The sequence below is a fragment of the Carassius gibelio genome, chromosome B6 (genome assembly GCF_023724105.1).
Source record: "Carassius gibelio isolate Cgi1373 ecotype wild population from Czech Republic chromosome B6, carGib1.2-hapl.c, whole genome shotgun sequence".
Classification (NCBI taxonomy): Eukaryota; Metazoa; Chordata; class Actinopteri; order Cypriniformes; family Cyprinidae; genus Carassius; species Carassius gibelio.
In genome coordinates this window covers 16489640-16515934 of record NC_068401.1, presented here as the reverse complement: position 1 = coordinate 16515934, position 26295 = coordinate 16489640, and the positions used below count along the sequence as shown (strand labels likewise).

The 26295-nt window shown below is 38.7% G+C and overlaps 1 protein-coding gene across 2 annotated transcripts; it reads left to right on the top strand.

Annotated features, from left to right (window-relative positions):
- The first annotated feature begins 5374 nt into the window (after positions 1 to 5374).
- Positions 5375 to 25695, top strand: LOC127960066 (zinc finger protein 644). Of its 2 annotated transcripts, XM_052559613.1 has the most exons (7): positions 5375 to 5501; positions 7961 to 8007; positions 16224 to 18959; positions 19118 to 19645; positions 22399 to 22512; positions 22608 to 22713; positions 22786 to 25695. In XM_052559613.1, the coding sequence occupies exons 3-7, from the start codon at positions 16241 to 16243 to the stop codon at positions 22997 to 22999; spliced, it is 3681 nt and encodes a 1226-aa protein (XP_052415573.1). In that variant the 5' UTR covers positions 5375 to 5501; positions 7961 to 8007; positions 16224 to 16240; the 3' UTR covers positions 23000 to 25695. The 2 variants fall into 2 exon arrangements, with proteins under 2 accessions (XP_052415573.1, XP_052415574.1); XM_052559614.1 differs by lacking the exon at positions 7961 to 8007 and having other exon boundaries at positions 5408 to 5501.
- The last annotated feature ends 600 nt before the right edge of the window (positions 25696 to 26295 follow it).

Below are 26295 nucleotides of genomic sequence, written 5' to 3'. Positions count from 1 at the left end.
TGTCGAATTCAGAACTTCACTGGCGCTGGCCTTGCTGTTTCAAGAGTCAGGACAAGAATACAGCATTCAGCGTCTATTTATTTATTTATTTATTATTGTTTTAATCTTTAACAGTCGTTTTCAATAAATTAAAACAGCAGTGAAAACCTGCTATACTGATTTGCCTACTTACGCCCCTTTAATTAGGTTCAATTTGTTATCATTAACTAGTTAACATGGACAATGAAAAAGTTCTGAATAGGCCTAACATCTTTATCTTAGATAATGCTATTTTTAGCATTTATTATTATTAAAATATGAAAATTGTGTCTGTTAATATTATTTAATGGACCTTATGCTAACATAAACTAAAAATAATTTTTATTAACGTTAACATAGATTAATAAATGTATTACTCAGTGGTAGTTAATGTTAATATATCTAAAAATTAACAAATGGAACATTGTTGTAAAGGGTTATGCATGATCTTTATTGATCATGACGTTTTCCAAGAAAAGTGTTGTAGGGGAGACCGGGGCAATTGTCACTTGGGGTTTTGGGTCAAACATCGAAATGCGAAAATGCTTGCTTTCTCTAGCAGTGATTGTGGTTTCAACAATCTTTTGCAAAAGTTTCATACATTAGGAAATTGTTTCATGAAAACTAAAATTCCAACATCATTATTTTTGTTGTAGGGTAAAAAAAGAGACAACAATAAAACCAAGTCAGCGGTTTTGTAGGTTTGTATTATTATTGTTGTTGTTTATTTTTATATTCAGTATTTATGTTTAGATAAATCTATAGGAAAACCCTGTTATGTCATTCGTGGGCATTTAACAGTCTATTCAACTATATAATTTTTCCTGGGTAATAATGGTGGAAATGTTAAATAGCAAAAATCTTTTTTTTTTTTTTTCACACTTTACCAATTAAACCGAAAAGCTAAAATTGGATGATATTGTATGAAGAGAGCTGGGTTAGAAAAAAATGGTAAAACATAAACAAAAGAGTGTGAAAGATACATCATCATAGATTCCTAAGGCAGTGTTGATTCAACTCTGATTCCCCGGTGTAGATATCCAGATCTCAGAGCAAATAACACACATCTGTGTAACATAGACACTAGCTTTAATTATGTTTCTCTTTGAAAAAAAAAAAAAACTGTTCACTGTTGTTTCTCGACAGAGCTGCCTCTAATTGTCAAAGAATGGAGATGAACAGACAGCGCAAATCTCCAGATTTCTGCTTAAAACACAGCGATCTACCAAAGGACTCAATTTATTTGACAGGGCCCCAAAACAAACATTCCAGCTAGAGGTCTTTTTTTTTTTTTTTTTTTGACAGTGTTCCTGTAGCCTTGGCACAAAGCCGCCACTTTCTTTTATTCTATTGTAATAATACATTAAGTGGAAAACAGCAGTGGGTCATTGACGATTCTCTTTCTAGAATGATCTGTGGAGGCGCAAATACGGCTTATTGCAGTAATGAGCATGAACACAGGACGTACCAAAAGAATCACAAGATTTTCTTATAGTCTTTTGAAGAGAAAAAGAATCGGTGATATGTAAAGCTTTTCTCTTCTTCTTCTTCCTCAGAAATTCAGTGGAATGAAAACAAATATTAGAGAAACATTGATTGCTGCCCATATCTCCAGTGTGCAGAACTAATCAGTTTTTGCTTGTTGCCCAAGGTCTCACTATTTCTGATGAACGTTGTTCAGCACCCCAACAAAGGCAACATCAAAGCCCAAGACTAGCACTCAAAACAGCTCCGGCTTTGTAATCTATTTCAAATCCAGCATTCTTAAAACTTGTTTACAGAAAGATCAACTACAAAACTTCTTGGGAAGACATCACTACCTCTCTGACATGAATAATTGAACTGGTGTGATAACCTAAACTCTCTGTTTTGCCATAATTGCTTTGCTAATAACATTCAGAAAGCACAGCACAAAGAATATAAACTACAGCTCTGCGAAGTTTACACGCATGCAATACTCAGTTAAAAGAGGTAGACAAAGCCTCTGGCAGGGAAAGTTTTCAGAGTTTGGAAACTCAGAGAACACTTTCAAACTAGGAAGAGAGGCAATACAGAGTGGGAAAGTGAATGATTATGAGTGAAAACTAAAAGAATCAAATAAACCTATAGCAAAATAATGCTGTCAACACTTCCCACAACAACAAACTCCAGGAAGCTAAGTGGAGATGAATTCAACACATTTACATATAATGACAGTGAAAACAGCACACAGACTGGCTAAATAGAGAAGGATTTGAAGGCAAACAAGATCATTCTTCTTCTTGGCGATTTGTGAGGGAAGATCATGTTTCTATTATCATGAAATGAAATGATTATAAATAATAAATGCTGCAATTTAAATGATACCGTTTGATACACTGCACACAAGACAATGAAATCGCCTGTCCTTTTATAAACAGCATTCCATAAAAACATGAAAGCTATTGCAAAATGTTACATCTGCTGAATTGTTGCATGAACAGAATGGAAAGACTGATGCCCCAATGGGCTATAAATGTATAATTTATTAGAATTCTTTAGAAGAATTTCAATTCATGTTGTCCAAGACCTTGCATGTCCGCACACTGAGACGTTCTGCCACCTTGTGGCTTTGTCATCTTCTGCAAAGAGCAGACATCATCCTGGAATGGAAATGTTTTCGCAGCTTGCATCCACTTCATTCCTTCTCATTCTCTTACATTCCCATTCCATTGTGTGTGTGTGTCTCTCTCTCTCTCTCTCTCTCTCTCTCTCTCTCTCTCTCTCTCTCTCTCTCTCTATATATATATACACACAAAGCGATTAAAATAAGTATTGAACACAACACCCTTTTTCTCAGTAAATATTTCTAAAGGTGCTGTGGACATGACATTTTCAACAGATGTCAGTAATAATCCAAGTTATCCATACATACAAAGAAAACAAAATAAATAAGTTGAGAAATAAACTTCTGTGTAATAAAATGGAATGACCCAGGGAAAAAAGTGTTTAATGCTTTTAGTAAATAATACTTATTTGTTTTGTTTTCTTTGTATGTATGGATTACTGGGGTTGTTACTGACATCTGGTGAAACTTTTATATCCATAGCACCTTTAGAAATATATTTACTGAGAGAAATGGTGATGTGTGTGAATGTGTATATATATTTTATATATGTGTATATATATTTTACCCGCTGTGTGTGTGTGTGTGTGTGTTTGTGTGTGTATATATATATATATATAAACAGTGTGTCCCTGCAAACACTGAACTTCTTCGTTAAGGACAGGTAAGCACAGATGAGTGACCTTGAGCTGATTGAAAGAAAGTTGAGTGAAAGAATGCCTTTCATTAATATGTTTAGGTCACAGAGCTGCCTGTGGAACAGGACAAATGAAACGCAGTGTGCTGTCTGCTCTGCCCTGCTTTAAAGACAAACCACCTCTGGTAAAATGATGAACTCTCTAATCCTTTGTATTCATTCTTCTGCCCCCAGATTTAAACGGGTACACCGTCTCTTTTCTGCCTGTTAACAGGCAGCAGTATAATAATGTAGTTTCCTGTGATGTTTCGAAACCATTGCTCCAGGCTCAAGCTTAGTCTGCAGCGTACGGGATCAAGAAGAAATGTGAGCCAGTGAAAATGGATAAAAATGGCCCATTGTACCCCAAGGTAGGGAATAACTACTAACATGAGACACAAACAGCATAATAAATTATTCTCTGCTCTTGTTCCAGCAGACCAAAATCTAACTTTTCAGTGTACGCTTGGCAGGCCATTAAAATAATTTCTTCATGCTCTGAAAACAGAGGCCTAGTTAATTTTGATATTTCGTCAGAAATGTAAAATACACTGTTCACATTAATTAACTTGCCTGGGTTGAATGTACTTTGCAAGAAAATAAGGTGCTCCAGAATATGATTTTAAACTGTAAGTGTTGGTTTTAGTTTCACAGGTAGATTTTATTTTATAAAATATTAATTTGATTTCACGGTTTTATCACATATCTCTCTGAACCCACAGCTCAGTTGTCAAACACATCTATGAGACGTCATCTGCTCATTAATGTGAAAGTGATTTCAACCATGTTAAGCTGTACAGGACCGTGAGATGCTGTGAATGCTGTGAATGAAAGGAAGGAAGCAGAAATATAAGCCTGACCTATAATTATGTTCATATATAGAGTATTTCGTTTTACATTGAAAAATGATTAACAGCAATTAAACATAAATAAAAAATAATATTGATGCACATACTGTAAACGACATTACATTTTTAAGTCTCAGATCTGACAGGGATTGTAGCTGTGAACCCTCAACAGCACGACTGAGGTGGGACCCTTGAGCAAGGTGTGTGTGTACACTTCGATTGGTTAAATGCAGAGCACAAATTCCAAGTATGGGACACCATACTTGGCCTCACGTCTTTTCCTTTCCTTAGCATAAAAAATGTATTGCTGAAACACACCACTTCATCTTTCTTTTACCTTGAATAGTTTTATTCAACTCTATCAAGCAACAGATGGATTTGAGCAAATTATCATAGAGTTTTTTGAATGTAAGATAAACACTCTTCTTTCATTCATAGCGATTTTTCATTTTGACTAATTGGTGTGAATTTATTCAATCTCACAACAATGTTTAAATACAATCTGTTTCTGCCCAACTGAGGGTTATATTTAGGGTGGACCTTTATGACACTTTTTTTCTATTGTGTTGGCAAGGCAAAAAAAAAAAAAAAAAAAAAAGGCAAGGGATTTTCTGCTAGAAGTTGCTTAAGCATATATATTTAGCCTTTCTAATATTTTACTGTTAATTGCATGTTATTAATATATTATTAATTTAGCCTTGTTTCTTGCTATCTATGCCAGAACAGACAAAAAATGAACAGCTCAAAAAAAATAAAAAAAATAAAATTCAATTCTTTTACACATAAGTAAAAACAAAAACAGAGGGAAACTAAAAATTCAGTATTGTATGCTTATAAACAATATAGTTGTTTGTGTATGGTGTTATCAGTCAATTTAAAACTGCAATTACAATTTCCAGCAAGAAATGCTTATGATCACTGACAAAATGAAAAGCATTCCATTATCCACCACATTGGTAGGTGTGCAAGTCCACCTTCCCACCATCTTTCCTGTTTTTTTCAACGCCAGCAGTAACTTCACCTAAGAAGAATTCACCCTCTGTCTGTGGAATAATCCATATTGCGAGCGGGGGATTTACAGTATGTCTCTATTTCACTCCTTTTTTAAACACCCGATGTACCATTTCAACGTGAAACACAACACGACCTTAACTTTTCACTTTGTCTTTTAAAGGATGTAAACGTTTATTTTGGTCTTAGTTTATGGTGTGATTTGTGAACGCACAGACCGAACCTCCCTGCTAGAGTTTTAGTTCAACCTGCAGAATTTTAGGCAAAATGGCGACATTGTAACGGATGGAGGACGGGAAAAAAAGGACTGTAATCAAGTACCATGACAAACTTGTCCCATGTTATAGTGTCCTTCTATGGGAAGGTAGGTTTAAAGCTTACAAACGCCGTCCCTTGACGGATATGTGTTTAACCGTGGTGAGAGATGAGTGCGCGAAGGGTACAGTGGCTTGAGTCCTTGCATGGGCACGAGAGCTTATATACGCGGGCATCAGGTATGTCAACACCGTGCCACTCACGAATCGCGCAGGCTAACATTTCACCCCTTCGTTGTCATATACGCTATTGCTCTGAATAGTATCGCATTTGGTAAAAAAGTTGGATGCTCCTCTGCCATCTGAGCGCACTCGCGCGGTTTCTCGTTTCCCCCTGAAAAACACTTTATACACTTTTACAAGATAGGTGTCAGAATCGATCCAAAGCGGTGTCAGTCACTGGATGAGACGATTCGTTTTCCCGTGTCAGCGGGGAGTTTGTGTCGCGGCCTCTAGTCGCGGGTTTGACACTTGAAGAGCGCAGACGCGTTTAGACGCTCGTCTTGAAGGCGCTCTGCGCGACCTTGATTGGAGGGAATCTGTGCGCAACGCGTTTGCTCACCGCGGCATACAAACATCCCGCCAGCCTATTGCTTTCTGTCGTAAACCACAGTCGATCATTTTGAATGGTGCTTAAAAATAGGCCCAATATGAACAATTCTTGCATGCTCCCAGAACTTTAAATAGCTGTAAATGCACATTTTATAGCTTTATCAAACGAAATCACATCATATCTGCGTGTGACCTGTGACCATGGGCCTTCTAAATCCTATTTTGATAAATCCCGCTTTATCTCCATTGGTCATTTTAACAGGTGCAGAAACTTGTTTTGCTGCATGACAACTTTGAGTGCCGAAGTTGACCCTTTTTTTCTCCCCAAGCTTCAGATTCTACAGGAACTACGTGTTGTTTATTATTAAATAGCAAGGACAGTTTGGCTTGTTTCGGAAATATAACCCAGGTTTTCACTTTGTTGGTGTTTATGTGGAATGTTATTGCAAATGTGTGACTTGCATAATTTTCTTCTACTTCTTAATGTCATATGCTGTAAGTACCCTTATTATGGTTTGGATCATTAGTTCTTTGCAAATCTTTGTTTTTCCATTCTTAATTATCTGAGCATAATTTTAAAATAAAGCTGTTCTTTACACCCTATCCTGCATACAGCGATCATACAGATATTGTTAGCTTTGTTACCATGAACACTGGATAAATGGAGGCCAAGAAAACACAGGAATATCCACCCTTTCTATTGGTGTCTACAAAGAAAGCCGAGGGCATATGTTTTAAGTTTTATCATTGAGGTGCATAATTACAGTGTTAGTTTCATAGTTACATAAATATTGATTTGGGTTTTATTTTTATTTTACTTAAAGAGACTGTGGAGATGTTTAACACAAGGACATAAAAGACATGAGCAGTTTTATTCCCCAGTTATGAAATGTTGCCATGGACAAGAATCATTATTTGTAATTATTTCGCTGCTGGATCTAATAAATGACCAATCAGAAGCAAGAATTTCAGAGAGCTTGTATAACGCACACTTCACTTGCCACCTGAAAGAAGCTTTTCTCTTCTGACAGGAAATTCATAGGTCATTACAGAGCCTTGCCTCAATCCATATGTATTTGATATTCGCTGTAATATAATTTAAACAGCAGTCTTAACAGAGATTTGGGCAGGGGTGAGTCCAGGAACAGGGCTTAGGCACATGCAACCCTAAAACCTGCATGTCCGTAAATGTGTAATCAAACCCTTTAAAGACAGATTACATAGCCAGACTCCAGAGCCGATTTCAAACAAATTGATTATGTGTCACTCAGCAAGGTCAAATATTTGCACTGAGGCGCATTTCTAGAATGTGCAGAATGATAAAAATTGGTCCCCATCTTCCCTGTTTTTGCTGCGCTCCCAGCTCGCAGTGTTCTAAATGAAGACACAGGGGACTGTTTTAATGGAAGTACACTGGCCTGAATTAGCAAGCCAGCACTACTGCAGCTGGGCCGGAGAGATATTTCAGTAAGCTGTTGATCTAGCCAGAACATTGAGACCTGCATAAATCTATTAGAGGAAGAGGCCAAGAGAGAGAGAGGCCTATTTATCCAGTGCTGTGCTCTGACTATTAGCTGCTCATTCCATATCATTTAACCTCTAGCATGACCTCTCATTACAGCCACCAGACTCATCAGTATATTAGAATGTAATGAGCTCTTTTGCTTAAATGAGACGTTGAGCCTAATGATTAAGCAGCTGTGTTTTGGTGGATAGAATAGCAGCAATTTATATGTGTTACTGTAGCAAAAATATAGATTTCTATGCAGCTAAGAATCCTGAAAAATGCACTAGGGTTGCTCTAAAAATATTAAGCAGCATAACTGTGATAATAATAAGAAATATTGTGCACCAAATAATCATATTAGTTTGAGCATGCTGCGCTAAAGAGAAGAGTAATGGCTGTGACATGTCTATTAATAACAATTCTCTGTCTATCTATATGTTCATGTTCCAGGTGGATTTACTGAGAACTACAGAGTTCCAATGCTTTGGAAAAGACTGGTAAGAACCGTATATGAATTTAAAAGAATATCAATTTAATGTGAGTCTTTTGTGTCCTGTATTGTAGCAAATCACAGTAGTCTCATTAATCATTTCAAATAGTTAATAAACGTGCGGAAATGTCATTTAAAAAGAGATAAAATGCTGACAGAATTAGGATGGAAACAGTGAATGTAAGATTTGTGTCTTCGCTAATATTGCTGGAAAGCTGGAGTGACAGCGCTCTGGCTGCCTGTACACAGCACCAGGGATGTGTGTAATGTTCCAGATATTTGGTGGCATGTCTCAACACCTTGAGCTGAGGCACAGATGTGTGAACTGCTCTGATACTATAGCTGGGTGTGATCACCAGTCAAATTAAATCAGAGCTGTCAGTTACACTTGTCACAGGCATACTTCAAGTCAGCCTGGAAACCTGGCAACCTTCATCTTCCTCTAGCAGCCCTCCAGAAAAAGGCCAAAAAGGGGAATCTGGGTATAATGTTGTGTGAGCAAAACTGCCAAAATAATTTTGTGTAATTGGACAATGATCCAACAGAATCGAGATGATAGTGCGAAAAATGTTAACCTGTCTGCGTTCCGCATTCAAACGGTATCTTTGTCTCTGAAGTTTGTCTTGGGAAGTGTGCCAAAATTATTTGACAGATGCGATTGTCGCCGGTTAGTCTCGTTCCAAGTCGAGAGCTTGCCTCTCTCTTAGCGCAAATTCTCACAACTTTGAAACAGACATGGCATGGGTGTCCCGCCATTCAGTTACCCGCACCCCAGATAAGCAAATGAGAACACTTCTTCCTATTAAAGACTTTATGAGGGAAGTTACACACGTAAAATCTCTCAGCTCACCAAAAGCTACAGACGGACCGCAGCAGCCTCGGGCTCCAGATCTCACACTGATGACTTCACCACTAGGGGCCAGGATTTGATCACTAATACTCTGCAGGGTGCTAAACTTTGTTACAGTTAAAAGATATGAGAGCTTCTCTCTGAAGATCCCCTAACTGCTATGCCATTCATAGTCTATTTTTAAATAATCTTAGGTGTGTCAGTACACGAAATGTCGGTAACAGTTTGACGGTGTTGCTTAGCCTTATATGAACAGCAGAAAACTTTGTGGAAATACCTGGAAAATTTGAGTATTGCTTGGTTTTTGTAGTGCCTGATAGTATGTGCATTCATTGATTCTGCTTGAGTGAAATTACATACTCGTTTAATACCACTTTTTTGGGGGGGCCTCATGCATTTAAAAAAAAAAGTGACCGCAGAGGAACAGAATCTATCGGAACAAATGCATTTGTAAGTGCCTAAGAGATTCCAGAATCAATAGGACCAAGGCCGTAAGAATGTTCTATCGACGCTGGAGGGTGTCTCTTACTGAGCACCAATTAACCAAAATTAAATCCACTGTTTCTATTGATTGAAAGGGTAAAGGCAAAAGTTTGCCTGAGAATTAACTGTCAAGCCCCCAAAACCTTTTTCTTGCGAAATCCTTCAAGGTTGTGGTTCACCAATCTCATTAAATTTCCCAATTATTCCTGGAGTTGGATGTGATATTTTAGAGCTTTGAACAGAGGTTGCAGGGTGCTGTATGATTATAGAGCATTTCTGTCAGGAAGAGATCACTGAATTATATGTGGTATTAAGAGAGATGAGAGTGTGTTAATGGTGTACCTGAGCAGTCATTACATTACACATACTGATATTCTGCTTATTGATGTGTTCACAAGCAGGTTCTGAAGCGCCATTTGTACAACCAAAGTTTAAAAATAGAAAAATTGAAGTCAAAGCATTAATTATTATCATTTCATAATTGTTTAAAAGAAAAATCTTGAAATATTAAAAAAAAAATTAAAAGGAAGAAATTGTTTACTTTTGCCCTCAGAAACCTATACAAAACCTTTCTTCCTTTTATTTATTTATTTATTTATTATTATTAAATATAACCCTAAATAAATATATTTATCTTTTTTTGCTTTTTATATTTTTCCTTTCCTATTCTCTCTCTCTCTCTCTCTCTCTCTCTCTCTCTCTCTCTCTCTCTCTCTCTCTATATATATATATATATATATATTAAATGTGTGTATTCTTTGTTTTTACATGTTTATTTTATGTCATCTGGTTATAGAAAGTATGGCCAAATGTTGCCAGAGCCATCTATTGGTCATCAGTGGTACTGACCAGTGGGAAGTACAAATTCTGTCAGCTCACGGTTTAAATGTGAATATAATAATAATAATAATAATAATAATAATAATAATAATAATAATAATAATAATAAGTGACTTAAGTATATTGGATTTAAGTAAATAGGTAGGTTACATCTGTGGCAGACAAATCACATTTAGCTGTTTTGCTGAGACCCGTATAAAGTATAAGTATAAAAAAAGTAAGCATTAAAATGTTTATTCCAACTTGATGCTAACATTTTCAGTTTCCAGTAGAGTTGCCTTTGGCAGAACTGGCAAATGTTTACATATGTTTTTTGAAATGAATATATTTACACAATGCTATGTTTCTTTATATAGCAAAAAATATTTAAATATCACCTGATTTGTTGCTTATCAAACACAACATTTTGTTCACTTTTGGTTGGGTCAGCTACATTCATAGAGTGCTGCATGGCGCATACAACCAGACGGTACAGCGAGGGAAAGTGGCTTCAGCACCCTGTTATTGATAAGAGCATCTTAATTGGAATAAAGAGGAAGGGCCTCTCCTTCTGTCTTTTGTATACATTTACTGTTATACTCATTAGCTTCCCATCGTCTCCCAGCTAGCATCTTCTTTACAGCCCGCTGGGAGTCTCTCGGGAGGTTATTTACATCTCTCCATGGGGCCTTTCTCAGGTTACCGAGCACACCCCCTACCTCTCCTTCTGCACGCATGCAGCCTCCTCTTTGATTTGCTTGGGAGTTGCTCTGATTGAGTGGGGCTCTGGTGTTAATGACCAGTCTGGATGCAGCTCCACCCCCTCATTCAGCTTTAATAGATGCCATTGACAAGCAGCAGGGACTGATAAAAATGTGATGATTTTTTAATATCCTAAGGGAGCCTGTTCAGGGTGAGATGGGCCAGAAAGTGCAAGCATTGCTTTGTGTGGTTAAGAACGGGTCGTTTTTTGATTAGCAGTGTTCTTTTAGATGAAGAATTGGTTAAACAGATAGTCAGTTTGAATGTTTGGTCCTAATTTAGATATAAATCCTCCGCCACTATTTGCCCTTTTCCGCTTTCCTCACTTTTATTATGTTGCTCATGTCTTAGCTTGCGCTGCACATTACGTTTTAAGAAAAGGTAATAAAAGTCGTTTCATCCCGAAACCTGCGGCGCTTGACATTTCTCCAAATTTAAGCGTATTGATGTCTGCTCGCTTAGACCCGATCTCGTCCTCAGCGCGTAGACAAGCGTTGACATTGACACACTTTCATCTGATTGGTCACGTGTCTTCAGCAAAGCGGCAGTGACAAAGTTAGCTTTTTTCCTTCACACTACTCAAGCAAGACAGACGCGTGTGAGTCTGCCCTCGATCACAGCGGTAGACACGTGCCCGCGTAGCCCCACCATATTCGAATCAGATCTCCAGTAATCATCACATTTCACGTAAAGAAAAATCGACGCCGTACAACACAGCTCATGACCTGAGAGGAAGTATATTTCATGGCGCACTGCTTTCATATTTTACACAGAATAGAGCTCAACAATCAATTGTTTATTTTCCATCAAGATATATGCCACCGTGTAAAACTACCACAGTGATGCAACTGCCAGAAAACTTTCGCCCCCTTCTATAAGTGACAAACTCTTTGCATCATTCTTTAATGTGAGCGAGAGGCTACTGGTTTAAGGGCCTGTCGACCTGCGCTACTTCGCACACTCTGCCCGGCTCACTATAAGAGTGCCCTCATTAAAACTGAAACCCCAGACCTGCTCAGCTTTTTCTTTTTCCTGCTCTCTTGCTCCCTTTTTAAAAAAGCGAAGTTTTAAACTGACAAAGCCACGGGAAATCCCCATCAGACATCCCTCCCTTAATCTGTCTAATTTTGAAAGGTATTGTTTAAGGCTTCAAAGTTTATATGGTTTAATCCTCCTCTAACACTACAGGGCAGCAAATGAGGCCATGTCAGCAGCTCTGGCATCACTAATCTACTTCACACAACAGAAAATCCTCCTTCTAGATAAGGTTGCATAGGTTTCCTGTGAACTCGCCTTTTGATGTTCCTTACCTGCTATTGAACATGACTTCTGTCTAAACCCAACTGTCACTCACTCCCTGTCCCCTTTTATCATGCCCAGTGACCCCCCTTTCCCCTCTCCCCTATCCTAAATCTACCATCAGTAGGAGCAGGCATTTCACTCGCTCTATTTTAGGAAAGAGTACTGAGGCGGGCTGCGTGATTGAGTCCTTGAGTACGTGTTGATGCTCTTTTAATTTGGGTTGGGGAAGGATGTGCTCTTTTGTTTTGAAATCCAGAGCCACATTTGTGTGGACTGTTTTTTAATCGGGGTTAGTTGACAAAGCCGCAACGTTGCATCACCTTGACTATGAATGGCCAGCCATTGGAAAATGCAGCTTTTGCAGTGCTGTGGCAACCAAGATGTTAGAGTTGGCAGCCTTGGCTCCTGGTAAAGCAGCGGTTTGTTAGACACAGAGGGAGAGATCTCTAAGGTAGCTGCCCCTGCGCTCTGTGGAGATTGTGTATTGAAGCAGATTTATTGCTGAGCTCTCAATTTCCACACAGCGTTCAAAAGAAATTGGATTCTTGCCACTCTCCATGCATCTTAGTTTCTTTTCCAAATGGAGGAGAAGGTGGCGGTGGTTGTAAACAATCTCAGAAATTTTCTAGGGTTGTAATGTATGGTACAAAAATAGCAAAAGACTAAACAAATGATGGCTATCTAATGTATATATGCTTTCCTATAGCTCAGACAGTGCAGTGTGGTGATGGGGTGAAAAGGTTTTTTTTTTTTTCCCATGGAAGGAATATAAAACTTGAATGCAGTCTAAAAAGTCACTTTGGATAAAAGCTTCTTCCAAGTCTTTTAAGTGGAAAGGTTACTACAGGGGAAAAACACAACCAGCAGAGTGGATCAAAATGCAAATTCCTTACATTTATTTTAGGTGTAGACACTGCTGCTTAGTGTTCAGAGACTTTGTTTTAAGTTAAATAAATTAGGGTTAATTGAGTTTAATTATGCATCATTTATTGTTATTATAATATTTAGTACGCCTTAAAAGAAAGTTTTACCAAGACTTGTTAGCTGAGACCTCTGAACTCATTTTGCAAATTCTAATCCAATTAATTTAATTCATTATAAATCAAATTATAACATGAAATTCCCAAATATATGAGTGTTCCCTTCCAAAAAAAAAGCTGTAGCATGTGCTGTGACACCCAGTGAGAGGTTCCTCCTGTCACTGCTGCTCTGTGTGTTCATGAGTCTGTTTGGCTGAACTCAACGCTTTTCCTCAACATGGCAAGAGAAGAAGAGAAAGACAGGCTCTCCTCAGACTCTGTGAGGTGTCAGGTTGAATAGCTACCTGTTTGTTTGCTCACAGCTGTGCTTTGTTAGTCTCTCACACTTGAGAGGCGGCTTCATAAATTCACAGTGTGTCAAACAAATCAATAACCCCCATTAACCGAGGAAGATTCTCTGCTCTGTACTTGAGGGGCCACGGCCTCCCTTCTTTGTTTAGATGTGTTTTTTTCTGTGCAAGAGGAAGATAGGATGGGGAAATGAAGGACAGGTAAAAGAAAGAGAGAGATAGATAGAGAGTAATAGATAAAGTAAAATGAATTTGGGCATGTTGCCGATTCACATAGACAGATAACTGCTCTGAATGACTTGCCCCACTTGGTCCTGTTGTTGTAGTCCTCTCTTTTAGGGGAAGCATCTGAGGAAACTACAAGAGGTTTCACAGCTTCATTCTGTTGAATGAGTCTGAAGTGTTTTGGCAATCGATTTCCGTTTTGATGCAAAATGCAGTATAGGTCCATGTCTTCATCCTACTTTAGGAAGTTAGCTATTTTTAAATAGAGATAGAGATTTTAGTTCTTTGTCCCTGTGAGTGTGTCTCATATTTATAGAACATACTTAATGGTTCTTTGCACATGTAGTGCAGCACATAATTGTATTCTTGGAACATATACTTCCAGCTTTTGGCCTTCTTTCACCATCATAAAAGTGTAGTAGGTGGAAAAAAAAGTTGAAGACACCGAAGTGGAACATAGCAAGTAGTTTGTATTCTCCTATGATTAATAAATATCCAAGAAAAGTTTATCTTCTGGGGTTCCAGAATAATGTGTAATGATAATATGCAATTATCACTTCTTATTTTTTCAGCAGTAACCTCAAGATGAGGTGCAACTCGAGTGTTAGAACAAGTGCTGATGGAAAGAATAGGGGCTGAGAGAGAAAGAGGGAGAGAGAGAGAGAGAGAGAGAGCACATGACATATGTGTGTCGTGTAAGTGTTAAGTGCTCTTTTACTTGTGCAGTTAATTTAGACTGATCACAGGGGGACCTCCTCTGATTCATTGTTGTTTGTGAATTCAAACATGTTCATTACCGAGCATATTTCAAGGAGAGAGTTAGAGCGAGATTGAGAAAGAGAGCTAATCGCTTCAGATTGATCTCCGTGCCGAGCGTAGATGTATTTAAGCTCATAATCCTTGTAAATAGCTTCCAGCAAGGCAAAGGCAGCCTTTTAACATTGACTAAATGAAGTAAATAGAAGCGAATTAATTTTTAAAAGACGCATTGCAGTTGAACCCTGTTTGTTATGTATGGAATAGATCAGTGTGGAAACTGGAAGCTAATGAGGCCTGTAAATTTAAAGCTGAAATCATATTCTGAGGCTTTGCCACCCTGCTGTTTAGGGGTTTGCAGTGAAGTTCGTTTTTAAATGCAGAGCGTCTGTTCTCCCTCCGAAAGCCCCTCACACCCCAACAGATGGAGAGAATATGGAGCTCGGAAGGTTTACCTAGGAGGTGGTAACAGTGAAGCCACTCATTAACACTGAATTTAACACTTCGTTAGCAACGCGGCTTCCTGTTGAGAGTAGCTAGTGCTGAATGTCAAATCCTCAGAGCATACACCGTGGCCTAGCAGGACAACAGCAAGCCTGGGCCCCTTTAACACACCCTTTAAACATAGTCCTGTTGTCCCACAGGTTTGCTGGTGTTGAGCTGTTGAAAACCATCAAATATAATTAGATCGGCTGATGACACCTGAGGTATATTTTACTGGCTAGTCATGAACGGGAGTGTTTCTACCTGGGTGTGTGTGTGTCTCTCTGTGTATACTGTATGTGTGTGCAGTGTGCCAATTTGTCAGGTTTGAAGCAACAACAGTCTCGTGCTGGGATGTGCTTTGGCACCATCGGAGAGTGATAAGACAGAATAATATGATCTTATTGGTGGTGCTTTGTTCCCATGGAAATTGGTCAATTTTAGCAGGCGGCTGAGAACTTTGGTGGAAGAAACAGGAAGGTTAGATCCCAGAGGTGCGTTCACATAATTAAGCTTCCTCACCAGGACTTCCAGGGCTAACGTTGGGGTGTGTTGTGAAAAAAAGTGGTGACAGCGGGTGTTTGAGATGCATATTGTGGCAACAAAAGTGATGGCCGTGTTTTTTAGGCCACCATTAGAGCAGTTTAAAGAGCCTGACTCTTTATTGCTGCATATTTGTGATGCACTTTTTTATCATAGGATATATTAATTTATTCAGAAATACATTAAAACGCAGTTCATACCTATAATGACCTGAACTCTTTTTGATGGCTGTTTTAATTTATGAATTAAATGTTAATTTGATATATTTTTTAATGCATAAATGCAAAAATATCAATGTAAAAAGAACTGTGCCTATATCATAATGAATTATAATATTTTAAATAACAAAACTGCTTAACTGATTAGAAACTTTTGAGTGCTGAAAGGTATGTGGTGCTGCCTCTAAAGTATTGTTCCAACCAACATACAGAAAAAAAACAACAACAACAAAAAAAACAATGTACAAGAAAGTATATCAGAGAAAGGACCGTCTTCATAAATGTTTTGATATTTGGGTAAAAAAAGGAAAAGACAAAAAAAAAGTTTCTTGAAAGATGAAATAATAATACAAAGAGAACTTAGCATCTATGTGTTTTCCCGCCTTTTGTCAAGGACACAGTGCACCATGACATTGACCCTCATAAGTAGTTTTATTGTCTCTCTTTTGCAGACTGTGTTGTCTCTGTTATGGCGGCAGTAAAAGAAAGTGCAGAGGAAGACAAAGAGGTAGAATTTTCCTCTGATGACACTCAAGAGCTGACAAGCACATCTTCTCCCAACAACAACAACAATAACAGCTTGGATCCACCAGAGCCCCTGCCCTTGGACAGCCACCAAAACCCTTTAAATGGAGTCCAGCCGAACCCATTTGTCTGTGGTAGCGTCCCTGCTGCCCCCAGCACAAACGACTCATTGCCTTCAGGAGCACTTGTTAATGGAGCTGCTTCACACTGTACCTCAGAGGAGCCCTGTGTCCACAACAAAGACATGTCCCCTCTTCCCGGGACAGACACCAGCCCTGAGGTGTTACCACCTCCCAGTGAGCTTCAATCAGACACCCAGCAGAAAACAGAAGGGTGCGCCCTAAAAGTGCGGCCCGCACGGGCCTCATCTGAATCAAACAACAGTGAAGGTGAGGCCCCCTTAGATGTGCTGGTGGGGGAAGGCTTGGATAACAGGCCAATCAGCCGACTGTTGCCTAGAAAGGGAATCAAAGCAGGGTGCTTATGGGACTTTGATTCTGAGTTGTCAGAGAGCTCCTCTGATGACTGTGATGGTCTGAACTGGGGCCTGCAGGAGAAGTTCATGCGGATACTGTTGAAAAGCAGCGTAGCAGGTGATGGAGTAAGAACAAAGGTAGCGATTGATGGAGCTCCACATGCCAAGCGAAGACGGAGGATGCGTAAAAATCATGCCATGGAGAGGGCTGACACTGGAGGACAGGTTTATGATGGCTTTGATTATGCATCCCAGAATTCCCTAACCGATGAAGACTCCGATTTTGAGTCGTCCATTAACAAAGAACATGCCTTCAGGAAAGAGCCGGAAAGTTTGAAAGCATATGCCGGCTTGCGCCTGGAGAAATTCTGCGACAAGTCAGCTGCCATGCAGGAGCTAATTTCAAGCGAGAAGGAAGAGAAATGTGATGAAAGCGGCAGCGACGTAGAAACAAACACCTACATGGGTGAAAAATCGGCACAGTTAAAGACAGAGACAAAAACAGGCGAGGAGCTGTCCTTCTTCCCCTGTTCAAAGTGCAATGATAATTTCAAGGAGAAGAGGCATTTGCATAGTCATATGATGTATCATTTAGATAGGAATAATAAGGTGAGACAAGAAGACATTCCCCGACCCTTTATATGTAGAGAGTGTGGGCGTTCGTTCCGAGACCTAACCTCTCTGCAAAAGCACATGATAATCCACCAGGTGCGGAGGGAGAGGCTGATGGAAGAGATTAAAGGGTTCAGTAAGATAGATGTCGAGGGAAGAAGAGCTTGTCTTCAGTGTCCCCAGTGTGTCTTTGGAGCGAAGTGCCCCAAAACTTTCGCCCATCATAGCAAAACTAATGAGATGGAGAAGATGTCTTATAGCTGTAAGGAATATGATAACATGACTTCGGCTGAAATGGAGGCAGACGAGTGCACAGTTCACCACAACGACTTATTTGTATGTAAAATTTGCACATTTAGAAGTAAGAACGTATATAGTTTCAGAAAGCATGTAGAGCTTATACATGGGCAAAATTTTGAGAATTATGAACCTCAACCACACAGCAATGTGGATGACCACATAAAAGCTGTGCTGGACCAACCCAAAAACATGGATTCATCTTTACTTATGCCAAAGATTCAAAGCACAGAGAAGCGGTCTGTTAAGGACAGAGTTCAGCTGCCCTTTAGGTCCAATGGCTCAGCTGACCTTAATGTGAAAAGCAAAAACACACAAAAAGCTTGTGATGGTTTCAGCTCCTCGCTGATCAAATGGAGCCCTGGCAGCCCAGCAAACAAGCTGTCACCATTCTCACTGAGAAGTGACAAGCCAAGCAAATTATCCCCTCTGCCTACAGAGAAAATAGACGTGACAACAGGTCTCCCATATGTCGAAGAAGACAATCAAGAATATGAAAGCGCTGTCTCCGAAAAGAGGACAAAATATCTTTCCAGCTTTGACGTACATCTTACAACGAAAACAGAGATCGTGAGTAAAGCAGCCTGTCTGAACCCTGGCACTGAGAGCTGTCCCAAAGATTCTTCAACCGGCAGTACTTTAGTTCTGCAAACGCTGCGGCACAAAGTACCCTCGAAAAGAAAAATGTCAATCCCGTATCGCAACACCCATGCCGATATTCCTCATGTGCGTCTTCCAAAATGTGAGCCTGAGTCTCCACAATGGGACTCTAGTACACCACAAGAGGGAGATGACTATGAAGGTGCTCAGGATTTCAGCGACTGCACCAAAGAGTCTTCGGATCAGTTTCATAGCAATACCCCTAGTGATTATTTCATCCCTTTCAACAACAACATTCTGGACTATGCCGATAATGCTAATCCAGACAACAGCACAGAGGTGGACAGTGAGGATATTTGTACATTTATAGTGAAGGAGGAGTGTATTGAGAGTATAATAAGTGAGGAGAACCCTGATCATGTTGTTTATCAGCAAAGTGACCCTTATGCAGAGTATATTGTCAACCCTTTGCCTTTGGTGGGCAGGAAGTGCTGTCCCTATTGCCCCGCAGTCTTTGAGTCTGGGGTGGGCTTGTCTAATCATGTGAGAGGACACTTACATAGGGTGGGGCTAAGTTATGATGCTCGTCATGTGGTGTCACCTGAGCAAGTGGCATCTCAGGACCGCCAGCCTCGCATACGCCGAAAAATCCCCTCAGTGAATCGCAGAATCAGAAAAGGTGATTATTGTTCACCTTTCCTTGTTCAAGTCATTGTGATTTTAGATAATGCTCTCAAACTAAAATCACACATGCATAACCTATGTTTATGTATGTGTACAAACATTTCTACATGTAACTGATTCATTTAAAGTAATTATGTGCTTTCATCATGGCAGATAAGCCAGAGTCTAAAACCGAGCATACCTGTCCGCTGTGCCTGGGCTGGTTTGACACTAAGACCGGCCTCTCCAATCATGTGCGGGGTCACCTGAAGCGGATTGGCAAGCCAATTTCGGGCGCTAGCAAGTCACCTCTCTGCATCCTGACGGAACTTCTTCAGGATGAGACGGAGTACAAGAACATTATAAGGGTGTTTGGTTCCAGACCGCACTTATCGAAACCTTTTGTCTCTCAAAAGTTTGCCAGCAGCGATGGACTGTTTCTTACATCCTCTGGCATTCCCATGAAGATCCACCATGCAACTGGCCCACCAGATGAATGGCCTATGATCAGACCCCCTGAGTTTGACAGAGAGAGAAAGAGGACCGATAAGGTCCAATCTTGCACTTTAGAGGATCTGCTGGGAAATAAGAAAGTGGAGCAGGAAATGGAGGTTGAAGGTCACTCCGAGGAGGTCACCTCCTCCACTAGAGGCAGTTTACCCAGAACACCATCTGTGAAGCTGGATCCTACCTGGAGCCAAGGTTAGGAACCACACACTCACTCATACATGTGTCATTTGTTGTTACCCAGAAAATTAATTAAATACTAATTTACAAAACTTTTTAAAAATGTTATGTCAATCTCTGAAATTCAGAACTAAAATTTTAAAACCCCAGTACTGCAGCTGTGTTTCTTTCAGTAACAAGGTTCAGTAAAGTACATTTATTCAAAGACATTAGTCTCATTGAACCTCTTGAAGAAGAATTGGCCCCTTAAACATTAATGTGGAAACATTTTATGTGTAATTATGTTTTCTCAGCAACAGCTTCAGTTTGTCTAAGCATATTTAATGACAGGTTTATAATAACAGGTTAATAAAGACCCCCAGTTATTCAATTTGAAGTACAGTGACAGAATTGCCCTTTTCTCCACCAAAACAATGTTTGAGTTGATTAGCTTGGTTTTATATGTCTGTACCACTAATCAACTGCTGTTGAGGCTTTTAATGGTTCACTAAAGATCAAAATTTAAGTGGATAATGAAGCTCAGAAATGATTTGTATTTACAATGAGAATACCTTACTTAAATATTTGATTACATATGTCCATTTAGCATCAAGTTTAGAGGCTGAAACAAAATATTAGGCTCCTAATTGGCCATTAATTTCTATTTTCTTGTGCATTGTAAATTGACAAAGAGAGCTTGGAAGTACCATTGATACTGAGCAATTTTAGTGAAAACAAAACCCCTCCATGACAAGAAGCTTTTGCCTGTTCACTGACAGCTGAGCGTATGATCTGTCTTGTTTCGAGTGATGTTGAATCAAAGAATCTGAGAGTGACAGACAGGTGAGCTTTCAGATATCTGGGTCACAATCCTGCGTTGAACATTCTTTATTCCCATAACATAGGGTTTTTATTGTTGTTAGTCTTTTGTTAATAGTTATAGCCCTTGAAGTGCAAATAATAAAGTAGTTTGTTAAGTGCCATACCATTGATTTGAGATATTTACAGTAAGCATGGGTAGAAATGATCAATACGATGTAACATGACTGCACAGTCTTGTTTCACAGCTGCTCTCATGTATTTTTCCACCTCTACAGCCTTCATTATTTACAGTGCACCTTAAATCCAATTTCAGTCATGCACTCCATATTAAATATGTATGACAGACGCCTCATACTTAAGACAAAGTTCTCTTCCTGTAACCTTGAAGTTGCCAGTTGATGTCATTAAAAGAGAGAGGGAACACAAGATACAGAGAGTGCATGGTAAAAGTTTGCCACTCATTGAAATATTGTAGCAGGTACAAAAAGAATGAATGTCATCAAAAGTGGCTTTGAAATTCAAATGTAAAACGCATAGCGTTCTTTTATGTACTACTGGAAACACATCAGCTGTATTTGCACATCTTTGTTTCATGTCTACCCAAATAAAACTCCCATTTCATTAATAAAAAACAAATTAATGAAGTTTCACAATCACTTTTATTTTAATTGGATATACACGGTTACATTCATTTGATTTGTCTGTTCATCCAGACTCATATAATCAGGTCTGTTTTTTATGTCCTGCTGAAACACTTTGATTGGTGGTGGAGCACTAAAAACTATTGCAAGAGGTTTAATTAGGCCAGTTAGAAAAAAAGGGAAGTTTGTGCTTTTCAGAGTAGTCTAGATGAGTACATATGTAAATCTAGAATTAATATGCTCTTAATCAAGTAAAATATGAGCTTGTCATCTTAGGAGTTTTGTGTATGTCCTTTTGTTGATATTACCCAGAATGACCAAAAGACTTCATGTTTTGTATATTTTTGCAATTCCAATTGCAAATGTTTGTATTAGGGCAATTAATAAAAGGCAAATGTTGATTTGCTACAATAAATAAAATTACTAATGATTATAATGTGATTATTTATGATTATATGAACTATTAACCCAATTAACATTTCATGCCTCCTGACCTTTATGCAACTTCTATATTAAGCAAAGGAGCGCTATGTATATATAAATCATATTTTTTGAAATTCTGCAGTGGCCCAGCTGATACTACAGTATAGAATGAGTAAGAAACTGTCCATATGGGACACATTATGGTTTTCAATAACATCAAAACAAAGTTCAGATTGATGTTGAAAACACATCAAATTGACACCAAAATTGACATAAAAACAACAGGTCAAATATGCCAATCAAAGTGTTGTCAAAAACTTTATTGACTGGTGTTTTATTGTACTGGTGTTTTATATCCAATCAACATTATGTTATGTTAAATTGAATGTCAAACATATTGGCCGACATATTCATTTTCACCCAGTTACCACCGGAAGAAATTGCCATCCGTTTATTATCATAAAACATTTCTACCATGTGTTATGATATATATAGTCAAGCTTCATATACCAGCTGTAGCTTAGCATTAAATGAACACATTTCATCTAAATATACAGTGAGAGCAGATTAATAGTTTCAAACATTGCCCGTAAAAACAAACAACCCATCAAACTGAGTGCAAATACTGAGAACATACAACTACATGTCCTCAAAAAACAGAGCGCACAGCCGATCTTTATGATATGAAAACAGATGGAGTGGGGGGTGATGACACTAAGGGAATCACAGTTTTATTTTCTTCAAGCTGCTGTGTTCCTTTTCTAAATTACAAACTGATGTAGCCATATAACATGCTATCGCTTTTTAAAGATCAGTCATGAGTGGAGAGCAGCTACAGAAAAAAAGTTTATTTATACTATTTAAATGCTTATTAGCTCCAAACCTTGTATTTGTGTGATCCAGAAAATAAGAAGATCTGCATCCACTGCAACACGACGTTCCACAGCGCTGTCAGTCTGTCCAATCATCTCAGAGCATATGCACGACGGAAGAAAATGGCCTTATTAGAAGGAACAAGTAGGATTTCATACTTGCTCTTCCAATCTAATATAATCTAATCATCCAGTCACTCAGGTTTTTGTTGATTTCAATTGCTCTGTTTTTTTTCACAGCATATGATTGTAAACAGAAGAGGCCGAGATCAAGGCCTGGGCCAAAAAGAAAGGCATTTTCATCTCTACACGCCGCCTCTGAAGTGATCTACAGAATGACCTGCAGGTACTTTACACCACTCCTGCACTCTCTCCTACCACTACCAGGAGTTCTCATATCTGTCTTTCTTTCCCCCAGGTTCTGCGATCTGATCTTCCAGGGTCCTCAGTCAATTCAGGAAGACTGGATCAAGCATTTGCAGAGGCATCTTATGCACACGAGTATCCCCGGCATGGGTGCAGGTATGGTGGAGGTTTCAGCGCTGTGTAAAGAGCTGTGTTCCCCATCTCCCCCCGAGTGCCTGCTTCTGGATACACACCCTCCTCTCAGTCTGCCTGAGGGGGTCTCCTAAGCCACGTTTACACACCAGCTATGCTCACTGTACACCTGTTCTGCACATGTTCATAAACAAATACACACATATAATACTGTATATACATCTATATATGAGTACAGAATAGAAATATATAATATAAATGAAAGATTTTCTTATATTGCATATTATGCTTTTTTTCTTAGGTTTATTTACCAATTTTATTATATCAATCTTCGGTTATTTTTAAGGGCATGCTATTTGCAACATAGATGTAGAGATATATTTAGGTCTTGGATGTGCACATTATGCAGTCTCTCTCTGCAGACTGCAGTTCTCAGCTGCTGTGATTTGCAAGTGTAAAATTCAGCAGCTAGATTTTAGAAACTGTCCAAATCATGGAATTCAGAGGTCACTGTAGAACATAGCACTATGTCGACTAATCAGCTTCAAAGACATTTACAAGGACTTGCTATTTACTGTAATTTTGCGCTGCAAAGTTTATCTACACTGACAAAAATAACAACCTAGTCTCATAAAAATATGTACCTCTGGATACTTTTCTGCAACACACATACCTTACTGCACGTTTTGCGCAGTTACAAAGAGAAATGTCCACTGAGTAGCACTAAAACATGTTTTTATTACTTTGATATACAGGTGCATCTCAATAAATTTGAATGTCGTGGAAAAGTTCATTTACTTCAGTAATTCAACTCAAATTGTGAAACTCGTGTATTAAATTCAGTGAACACAGACTGAAGTAGTTTAAGTCTTAGGTTCTTTTAATTGTGATGGTTTTGGCTCACATTTAACAAAAACCCACCAATTCACTATCTTAACAAATTAGAATATGGTGGCATGCCCATCAGCTAATCAACTTGAAAAACCTGCAAAGGTTTCCTGAGCCATTAAAATGATCTCTCAGTTTGGTTCACTAGGCTACACAATCATGGGGGAGACTGCTGATCTGAGGTTGTCCACAAGACAATTATTGGCACCCTTCACAAGGAGGGTAAGCCACAAACATTCATTGCCAAAGAAGTTAGCTGTTCACAGAGTGCTGTATCCAAGCATGTTAACAGAAAGTTGAGTGGAAGGAAAAAGTGTGGAAGAAAAAGATGCACAACCAACCGAGAGAACCGCAGCCTTATGAGGATTGTCAAGCAAAATTGATTCAAGAATTTGATTGAACTTCACAAGGAATGGACTGAGGTTGGGGTCAAGGCAAGGCATTTGGCTACAGTTGTCGTATTCCTCTTGTTAAGCCACTCCTGAACCACAGACAACATCAGAGGCATATTTTCCACAACATTCTTATTTATTGAGATGCACCTGTAGGTGTGATTGCTGTGTTTTTATTACATTGCTGTAGGTACGTATTGCAGCCGTTCAGAATTCAAATATTCGGGAACTGGCGTGAGAAGATAATGCTCTATCGTGTTGGAAATATGCCATACACTGAATCCAACCCTAAACCTACCCGATAGCAAACAAATGCAAAAATTATATAAAAAAGCATTTGTTGATGCTAATTTGCCATTTTAACTAACTCATAAGTAGATTTGAACTGTTTTGACAAAACTTAGTTACACGTGATTCAATCCGGAGCTTCTCACCTCTCTAGTACATCTCTGTACTCCATAGCTACCAAACAAACCTACCGTCTATGAAAGCCCATAGATATGAAGCTGGATATGAGTGATGCTAATGTTCAAAGCATTAATTTTCAAATCTCCCAGCATATTAAAAATGTTTTGAAGTAATTGTGTGAAAATTATGCTTAATTAATCGAAACTCTGAAAATTTGCGTGAAACGTAATAAAAGGTATCAGAGTTTTACTGCATCTAGTATTCATTTCTTTTGGAAACTGCAGTGATACGTACTTATTGGTTATGTATTTTGCGTCTTGCGAAAAAGTGCCACCAGGTATATTTTTGCCATGAGAACAGGTAGTAAAAAAAATTGTATAACCTATTTTGTGAGAGAGTATATCAGCATAATAATATATATATACACACGTAGTGCTTCATTTATGGTTAAGAATTCTTATATCTACTCTTATGCATCATTTAACACGTTGAGGTTTAAAAATATAATATTGTGTATAAGGGCATTACAGCCCAAACGTATAACACAGTCTATTAAAATATTTTTAATGCCATTATCAAAGAAATGAACTGTGAATTTTCTGACTATATCAATGAATATTTTTAAAAAAGTTTCTAGTTGTTTAGTAAAATCATGGGCAATACTGTCATGATGCAATATTAATTAGTTTAGTATCTATATAATGTCAAAAAAGGTCATTGTTCTATATTATTGTTGTATGTTGCTGAAACCCCTGCAAATACTGTTTTTGCTCATTTTATGGTGCTAAAATGTAAGTTATATCACACAAAAATATAATAACAACTAATGATTATGTTTTACTTTAGGATACTTAAGGGAAACTTTACCACATGTTCTTTCAGAGTTAAATGATTTCTTAGCATTTGATTGTAAATAAATCTGTAGGTAAAGACCAAATGGAGGTATAGTTCTCCATGCCCTGGTCAGCCCCTCAAATAGTTACCATGTAACTATATACCATTATTTGGTGATGATAATGTGCAAGCACATACTGATCTATTAAGGTGTACAATGTGTTAATGAGCAGAGAATGCGTTAACACGTTGTATTTATGTCTCTGTTAAGTCACTAATAGCCAATTAAAATGTAATTGTGATTTAAACCTTTGTATTTTTTTCTGCTGTAATACTTTACACTGCCACTTTGTTGACAAAGGCTTTGTCCAACAGTGTCATTATGTAAGTATCAAAGATCTCCATGATATCATCATCGTCTTTGTGTAGAGGAACAGCTCTGATAATACCAGAGAAAGCGACTTGACCGGGGTCTGTTTTCAGGTTCATCAGTAAGCGTCTGGACCGGGGGGCGACCTCACAGTTTGTCCCGGGCAGGGCTTAGACTGGCGATCAAAGCTGTACAAACCAATTGTCATCACGTTCCTCCAGAGGGAATCTGGAGTACATTAATGCCCCTGCTTTGGGAAATAATTGTATCTCTCTGTGACTTCATTAGGCTCTCCTGGCCGAATCAAAAGACACTCCACCAAGGCTGGAAGCTGCATGGTGGGCAGACAGTGTCCCAAAGGGCCGAATGAATAAAAAACGAGGGATTATAATGAGATTGAGCTAACCATGACCAGGATTGAGTTTTTCCATTATTTCATTGGCAGCTTTAAGAATGAGCTGGACGAGGGGGGAGGCAGGAACATAAAGAAATGTGTAAGATCCACACCAGCCATCTGCCACGGGGCTGTGCTGCTGAC